Below are 9,447 nucleotides of genomic sequence, written 5' to 3' on the forward strand. Positions count from 1 at the left end.
CAAAAATTCAAAGCTGCCTCCCTTTGGCGCCGTGAATCCTGTAACCGCATAAATGCCTCTAACTCCTCCAACGGACAATATTTCTCATATTCAATCCAGGTACTGCACTTTTTGGCTACCTCCATGCGTATGCCTCTTCATCAATAAAGCCATGCGAACATCTTCAACCAAACAAAGCCGATATTCATCAACAAACATTGAGTGATGTGACATTTCTTCCTAAGTAGATAAGAATGTGAGTATGGGCTCCCCTATGTATTCATCAACCAAGCATGAGACAAAGGGTTGGGTGAGTGACCAATCCTTGCCCTTTATATCCAACACAAAGGTGAGATGTGTGAATGGAGAGTTGCATACACAAGATGGGCCTCTCAATGCACAAAGCACAAAAGTTTTCTTGTGCACATCACTATAAGGCTTTATGGCCTTCCTTCTCATACCGTATACAAGCAACATAGGGTGGGATACACAGTTGCACCATCAATTGTGCACCAGGCATACAACCTTTGCACAAGTGTCAGTGAGGATTCAATCAAGGAGATGTGAGGAACTCTGTTGTCCTCCTATAATCATCAACAGAGCTTGAGATACAGAGGGGGATGAGCATGATTGATTTTCCTTTCATCAACTGAGAGGTGAGGATTAAGGGATGCTTTGACAGTTGGAGAGAAGTACATTCTCATTTCCCTATGCACACATGAGACAGGCCTCCTATGCCATCACTCTATATATAATTATCTTTCCGCACTACACTATAAGGCTCCTTGGCCTTCCTTCTTACAATAATGCCAAATGGGTTGGGATGCATTGATACACCATCAAGTGTACACATTGGCATACTCCCTATGAACCATTCCTTTTGTTGATTTCTAAACTCAATGTGAGCTATGGATTATACTCATTATTCTTTGAGCAACATGCACCATGGGCACAAGGAACGTTTAATCATTCCCTATATAGGAAATTTTATAAAATGTAGAAAATATGATTATATTTCATATATATGCATTCAAATATTCCCTATATAAAACTAGTGAATTATCAATGGAAATTTAATAAGGATTAGTTGTACATTAGCAATATATTGAATTATCTAGGTGATTTTAACAAGGGTTACTACTATTAAAAGCATTAAGGAAGCTGAGAGTATCTTGTCTACCACTACTTAGTTGCCTCAAAAACATAGAGCCAAGGCACAAAATGTATCAAATCCATATGCCCAACCCTAGAGGGCACTCTAGATACAAGAAAACTTTCCTCGCCTTGATTATCTTACAACCCAATGGAAGAATCCTAGGTATCTTCCAAACCTAGATAGAGAATATACATGTTAAGCTTACTATTTTTTATGCCTAAGAACTGCTCATAAATGTTAGCCCCAAATTCGCCATGTTAGCTAAAATTAGATTTGACTTATCATTGATAAAAAAATTGGTTGCATATTTGGGAGTTATTAGTAGAGGGATACCATGTTTTATTCCTTTCTACAGTTTGGTATCCACCATCTTAGCTAGTGCATCACCAACTTTGGTGAAGAGCATAGGTATAAGTAAACCTCCTTATTTGACTAATCTACTTAAACCAACATGGCTGGGATAGGTATCGTTTAACCCCACTTTTGTAACTACTTTGTTGAAGACTATATTTAGCATATGGTAAGGTTGTCTCCCTGTTCCTAGTCTAACCATTAAATTCAGGGTTTTGTCATGCTTTAATTCCCTTCCATAGAGGAGTTCATATTGAGAATCATGTAGCACCTTTTGTACTATGAGATTTAATTTCCTTCCATATAGGAGTTTATATTGATCACGCTCATGATAATACCCTTATAAGTGAACGACCTATCTTTAAAGAGTGGCAAACTCTTTACAATAAGGCGGTCAAAGGTGACAAACCAGCTCGTCAATATATTCTTTCCGCTCTTTAAGAATCTCTTATGCTTGATGTATGTAATCTTTCAACCTCACAAGCTATATGGGAGTATTTGAAAGTAAATTTTGAGAAGAAATCTATTACAGAAATACTTTATCTTTGTGGTAAACTCATTGAGTTACAATAGCACATTGGAACTTGTATGACAACACATATCTAAGCTTGCTGCCGGCCAGTGATGCCATTCCACGAACACAATTGGTAACATAACTTCTTGATATTGTAAAGGATCCTACTTGTGATACTATTGTTACCATATTATCTAACAAAGATGGGATCAATTTTGATTGAGCTTTTATATCTTTGATTGAATATTCAGAACGACATGAACAATGCCACAAAAATCAAGAAATAGTTATGATCTCACAAGAGGACATGCAGTCAAAACAAATCAGCCAAGCATTACTTGCTTGAAGGCATTCCTTTCCACTCTCTACACGTAGGAGTGGTCGTGGTGGTAACTTCCCTCATCTCAAGTTTCCTAATAGACATTGTTCTTATTGCAATATAAATGGTCACACTACAGATGATTGCTGGGAAAAACAATATGATGAAGAACATGGTATTATAAATAAACAATTGCGTTTATTCAGAGATTATTCTCCTTGTGATTATTGCAAAAAAGTGACCATCCAACCCATCTATGTTTTAAGAGACATTTTGATTCATATCATAATAAAGCATATGCTACTACACAAGACAACACTACTAAAGAAAAGAAAGGGTACTACATTTTTGTGATGGATCTCATTTAATTATTGATTTTGGTGCTATGGGAAACATGACAAATCAGTCCCAATGGTTACATAATTATCATTCTATTCCTCTCAAGAAATTGGTTTATCTTGCAGATGGACACAATCTGCCGAGTCAAAGGTATATGTGATATATATCTAGGTAATCTTTATTCAACAAGAACTTTGTGTGGATTTTTACATGTTCCAAATCTACAAAGGAATCTTCTTTCAGTTACAAGACTTGTGGATCTTGGTCTCTTTGTCAGTTGTGACCATATTAAGTGTCGAATTGAGAAAGATAGCCAAACAATCCCTGTTGCTCCTCGAAATGGTAATCTTTTTGAGTTATCTTTAAATGAAGATGTTGCAAATGTTGTTACAACTCCGAGCGATCTTAACAGCAAAATATGGCATCATCACTTTGTTCACTCTGATTTTTCAATGCTTGCCAATCTTTATCAATGTGACCTTGTTCAAGGTATGGAATTTAAAGCTCCTCCTCATATGGGTATTTGTGAATATTGTGCACTTTGAAAGCATTTTTGCAAACCCTTTTCTATTTCCACCACATCTCATTCTAGAGATTTTCTTAATCTTATTCACACCGATATTCATGGACCCTTTCCTCCATCAAAATATCAATCTCGGTATTTCATGACTTTTATTGATGACTTCTCAAGATACAACACTTTTTTTCTCTTGCGACACAAATCATAAGCTTTATTATCTTGTAAGAAATATCAAAAAGCTACATAACCTTATATTCATCACATCAAGAAACTTCTGTGATAATGGTGGAGAATACATTTCAAATGATTTTGATGATTATTTTAATAATCAGGGTAATTATCATGAATATACAGTTCCCTCCTCTCCTCATAGAATGGTATTACTGAATGTAAAAACAGAACTATTCTCAATGCCATGCGAGGTTTGCTCATTCATTCTAGCTTATCTCAATATTTCTAGGCTAAAGTAGATTTGATGCAGTATTTGTGCAAAATTATCTTCCTACAACTCCTCCTTCTGGTAAAATATGGATTATACTTGGATAGGTGAAACTTCTTCTGTTTCATATTTTCGATCTTTTGGATGTATTGCTTATACTCATGTACCCAAAGAGTCTCGTAGAAAACTTAATCCTCCCAGTTTGAAAGTTTTTTTCATTGGATACTGAACTTTTTCTAAGGGATACAAGTTTTATGATCCATTTTCCAAGAAGGTAATCGTAAGTCGAGATGCTATTTTCAATAAGCAACTTATGGGCAACACATGGTCTGAAGAGGATGCTGGGCAGAGGTGGTCACTAGAGGACGTTGATGATACAAACTCATTACTCACTTCTTTTCCTTTTCTATATGATGATGAACCTCCTTAACGGGATAATAATGACTCTTTAAATCGAGATTCACAACCTGCACCTATTATTGCTGATGATGACCTTGGAATTGATCTTTATGTTCATCTTCCAATCAATGCCATGTCAATATTTTGAAGACCCTATCTCTTATAGTGATGCCATGTCATCCCCACAAAAGGAACAATGGTAGGAGGCCATGGAAGCTAAGTATGAATCTCTTCTTCTAAAGATATATGGGTTCTAACTGGGTTACCACCTAGATGTACTGCTATTAAATGCAAGTGGGTTTATAAGACTAAAATAAAAGCACATCGAACATTTGAAAAATTCAAAACAATGCTAGTTTCCAAAGGTTTCTCACAAATTGCTAGAGTTGATTTTCAGTAAACTATCTCACCTCCTGTTCGTATTATAAGTATTCGAGTCTTGTTAGTTTTTGCTATTGAGTTTGATTAATAATCGTAAACAATCTCAAACCTTTTGCTTCATGCTAGATAGAGAGGATGGTGAATTGGCAGTGGTCTCAAAATGTAACAATGATGCGATCAGATCCACACAAACCCACTAGAGTCTTGTTGCATTATTTTGTAAGTACCAATTTGATACTAATTCAAATTGTGTGAATCCCATATCTTCCAACACTTGCACAAATTGATTATTAGTATAGAAAATCTAAGCCAATTCTTATATCTCTATGTAGATTGATCTTTTTCACAATTATTGTTATCCACATCTATTTCTATGCCATAAATATTATATCTCTATGACTTGAGACATCATTAAATATTATAGTCTTGTTTTAACTAATGTCATTGCTATACAATGATGTGATTCTTATGTATCTAATAAAGTGGTTTGTTTGAGTGAAATAAAAGGTATCTAAAAGTCACAAAATGATGAATATTTTAAAACCAATGATAATGAAAGAAAATTGCTATTTAATTATTTCTTTGAGAGTTTTCCATATGCCAAATTGGTTTCATAGTGAATCTTAAAATGGATAGTAGCTAATGAAGCATATTAATTGGAGAAAACAATAGTGCTAATCTAACCAATGTTTTCTTTTCAATAAGCAAGACCTCTAGATCTATGTTACAACCCTTCTTAGACCAAGGCATCGTAAAAGACACTATCATTTTCTAAAGCCTCATTAAACTCTCCAACGGGACGCTTAGAATCCCATGTTTGTATGAGATATTTACAACATGCTAGGAAGCAAGAATACAACTTTGGAAAGGAAGTACACCACTCCTAACTTATCATCTTAATTGTGATGCATTTATTTCTCCATGAAAACAATCACATCGATATGAAATAGCAGCATTAGTTGTAATCACCTTGACTTAGCATGTTAGAAAAGGATAAGAAATAACTTGCAATCCACATATAGATGAACCACCTAGATATTTGATAGCATCATCTAGCATAATCTGTATGCATATTACGGATGAATGTAATGCACAAATGCTTATTCTTTATTTCATATTTGGACCTATTATACATTATTATGGTAAAGTAATTTTATTACATCAAATTATTCTAATTGAGTTCAATATCCTATGTTAGAGAAAATGTATTTGGTGGTGTATTTTTCATGTGAAGCTTTCAATGTCCTCACATTAACAAGTGACTTTCTATCAGAGAAACATACATACATTGGGGAGAGAGAGAGAGAGAGAGAGAGAGAGAGAGAGAGGAGTTTTGATCAAGATTTAATTAATAAAATAGATCAAATAAGATCTTGTATTGTTATGTTGAATTTTATTCCTAAACTCTTGAATAAGGATTCCCCTTTTCTAGGATTGAGAACATGGAGGTATTAATTATATTAAATGTTCCTAAAGTAATAAGAACAAAAGCTATTAGAAAAGTGCTACCCCCATAGTTGCTCCCTAACCTGGGTATGCAAATACTTGCATCAAGGAAGTGGTACAGTCTACTATAAGCATCCTTTTCCAAAATTTGATACAAGAGTCGTGGTATAATAAGAAAGGTCTGCAATCATAAAACTTGTGTGAGACATCTGATAGGAAGAAACTAGTAACCATTTAAGAATTTGGAAACAACATGCTAAGAAATGAGAACAACATGCATGTTTATATACCTGATAAGTCGATGGAAGCCAATGTGTAATTTTGAGTGCAACAAAAAGGCTATCAAGAAACCAGTCACTATGAACTGAGATCACAACATCATCAATGATGATTGTTCCCTCCAAGGTGAATGGATTATACAACCCTTTGGCCATAGTAGAATGAATATCTACAAACCATAGATTTATTATTCAAATAAGCAATTATTCTTATTTGGCAAGCATGAAAATTGATGCCTTCTATCATAGCATCATTTTCCAACATTTGAAAACTTACCTGTGATCGAGTAGGAAACCATTTGGTTGATATTCTCATCCCAAGCCAACATTTTATCACCAAGGACAATATCTTTTGCATATTTGTAATAAAAGAGATTGTCATCTCCTACTAAGAAAAGAGGTTGTTAAATGAATGAGTTCTAGAATGTATGGGTTTGAAGATATAAGAAGGTCAAATTGTTGAGGGAAATTCCACCATATTGATAAATTACCAGAATGAATTAAAACGAAGTGCAAAGGAGTGAGCTCGATCCTCTTTATTTGTGTGTCAAAAGAACCATGATTTTGAGAGAGCTCAAGTTGCAAAAACATTGATGATGCATTTGCATCAGCATGCCCAAATCCATATATATAGTTGAACTCTAGCTTTTGGAGATTGGTATTCCAGACTGCAACCTTTTATGAAAATAGAATGTAAAAAGAATAAGTTGTGCATGATGTAGTAAAATGGGAGTAGCTAGATAATATTTAAAAAAATAAGAAACATAAATTAATTGTTAGGATAGTGCAACCATTTCAAGTGTAAATAGAAAAATTTTCTAAAACCTTTTCTCCAATGTCAATGTCACATATCTTTTTGCGATGTCCAACCTCTGTCATGACCATGGAGGTTCCTACACCATAAACCCATTCAATTAATTATGGACACTCGTAGCTCTTATTGTATTTTCATTGGCTACAACGTTACTATATGTTTCTCAAACCTGGAAATGAGGTGCATCAAATTCAAAAATAGATAACGTCAGGTCATAAAGATGCGTGCACATGACTAAGAAAACGATCATGGATAAATGATGTCACCTTTAACACAACTTCCAATTGCATCAGCGGCACATCTTGCTCCTACACCTGCAAGAGTGGTAACTCCCACCACGGCTAAACTACAAAATGGCCCAAGTATTGGATCAGCTACAAGACATGTCAATAGTGCACCAGCTACTCCAAATATGCCACCAGCAGCAGCACCTAGAGTTGATTGGGAGCTCTAGTTAGATACGTGACTTATGGTAACTTTGGAGTATATAACACCTCAAAGACAAGTACATCAGCATTGGATCACAAACATGTCAAGTCATACACAATCAACATAGCTGAGAAATGAATATTAGCCGTAAGATGATAACAATGCGAGAACCATACATGCATATATGTGTGTAGGTTTGATATACATATATGTGTGAGAAACTAATATTAGGCATAAGATGATAACAATGTGATACCCATATATACATATATGTGTGTAGGTATGACATGCACATAAAATGAGTGCATGAAGAAAGGCTATGGAATGATGATCCATGAATGTCTATATTGTATGGAAGGACCAATGTTTTGATCATTTTAACCAACCAAGAAAGAGAATGGTCTTTTTCTTAAATATTAGTGAATAATAGACCGTAGGTACGGGAAGATAACCTTCGCCAACACAAATGGGTGAGACGTCCATGAGATGTCGTCCATTGTTTGAAGATGCAAGAGTGAGAGGCTCATATTCAGAAGTAAAGTTAGAAACATCAACTTCGATGGTGGTTAATGTGGTGGAAGAGGATGCGACCATCATTGATGGATTAGTTGTGAGAGTACTTGTTGAGGTCCCCTCTTTATACAAGGAGTTGACGTCATCTCCCGTATTATAAAGACCGCACCCAACAGTCCAAGCATTATCGTCACATATGATCTAAGAACCCAATAAATAGGAAAAATAACTATGTAAGCATAGCTACACAACATAAGCACGTGTACAATAGTACATACTCAAAACAAGCAGCCACTTACAACATTGGTGACTTCTGTATCATCGATGAAGACAATCTCTACACCAGCAGGGGAGTTTGATGATGCATCGCAGCCCCCAGTGGCTTGGATCTGGTACACACACATGGTACAGAAGTGAGTACGAAAGAAAACGAAGCAATACAAACAGTAAATTGAGAGTGAACCGCACGCACAATCCACATACCTGCAAGTTCCAATCACGGGTAACACCGTAAGCAGTGACAGTAGCCGGGATGGTGAGATATCCAGCCTCGATCATCTGACAAGTTGACTCTACCGCATCTGCCGGGACAGCACCCCAGAATAGGCCGGGCGTGCCTTGACCCAGCAGGGCCGACGCCAAGAGCGATATCCATGACGAGTTCTCTGGATAGCCACCGTCAGGAGGCGTGTACACGGACAGCTGCAATGTGGCCTCTGCTCCCTCTATAATGTTGCCATAACTGATGACGACGGACATGAATGCTATTAGGATCAGACAGAGGGGGCGCTGGAGGCGCATCGACGCGGCCGCCACCGATGATCCTGACTGGTGGTTGTAATGATGTGAAGCTTGTTTCTTCATAGATTTCTTACGCGGGCCCGTGCAGACCATGATCGGGGACCAAGATTAGCGCTTCCTGCACTGGCCGATGTTTCTGCAACCCAGCCACGAGGGGTATATCACACGTACAAGGTGGCTTAGTTGTATGTGTGCGTGTATATCGACTATAAGCGCGAACGCCGGCTCGCTCGTACAATACTGTGGCTGAGCGGGGCGCAGCTTATATACGCGTACGATGCCAGTCTCAAACACTTACAACACGCCAGCTTCAATGCCTGGCCGATGCTGAGCATTCGGCTGCCGCGTACGATGCCACTCTCAAACAGATACAACACGCGAGGTTCAGGCCTGGCCGATGATGCTGGGCATTCGGCTGCCGCGACCATCGCCGATTGACAGTTTTACGACCAGACAGCTGACGCGGTATTGTGGGTTTGAAACGGGTTAGACTTGCTCTTAAGAATCCAAGGGAAAAGATGCTAGCAAGAGTGTGGGAGCAGGGAGCTTTTTATCGTTTCCTACATGGAATATTTCAACATTTCCCACATGTTCATGTCGTATCCAACACATGTAATTAGGGGATTGCATTCCCCATTTGCAATAATGGGGACTCGTCATGAGAACGTACCAACATTTCCTATCCATCTATACCTACAACTACGGAATGGCATTGTGCATCTATAATTTTAGGGAAATTTTCAATATCTCCTACATGTTTATACATGTA

At 37.1% G+C, this 9,447-nt stretch overlaps 1 protein-coding gene across 1 annotated transcript; it reads right to left on the reverse strand.

Moving 5' to 3' along the window:
* Positions 1 to 7,181: 7,181 nt before the first annotated feature.
* LOC148035395 (uncharacterized) lies at positions 7,182 to 8,771 on the reverse strand. The gene is made up of 4 exons (XM_087680817.1): positions 8,361 to 8,771; positions 8,177 to 8,266; positions 7,817 to 8,078; positions 7,182 to 7,366 (listed from the first exon to the last, which is right to left on the reverse strand). The coding sequence occupies exons 1-4, from the start codon at positions 8,769 to 8,771 to the stop codon at positions 7,182 to 7,184; spliced, it is 948 nt and encodes a 315-aa protein (XP_087536943.1).
* Positions 8,772 to 9,447: the final 676 nt, after the last annotated feature.

This window comes from Lygodium microphyllum, chromosome 6, assembly GCF_053477565.2.
Source record: "Lygodium microphyllum isolate KBCC chromosome 6, Lygodium_microphyllum_v1.1.10, whole genome shotgun sequence".
In the NCBI taxonomy this organism is placed as follows: Eukaryota; Viridiplantae; Streptophyta; class Polypodiopsida; order Schizaeales; family Lygodiaceae; genus Lygodium; species Lygodium microphyllum.

Coding starts and splice junctions, on each gene's coding strand:
- LOC148035395 (XM_087680817.1), bottom strand. CDS start 8,771: ATGGTCTGCACGGGCCCGCGTAAGAAATCTATGAAGAAACAAGCTTCA. Junction 8,267..8,360: donor CCCGTGATTGGAACTTGCAG/GTATGTGGATTG, acceptor TGTGTGTACCAG/ATCCAAGCCACTGGGGGCTG. Junction 7,367..7,816: donor ACCCATTTGTGTTGGCGAAG/GTTATCTTCCCG, acceptor AATCAACTCTAG/GTGCTGCTGCTGGTGGCATA.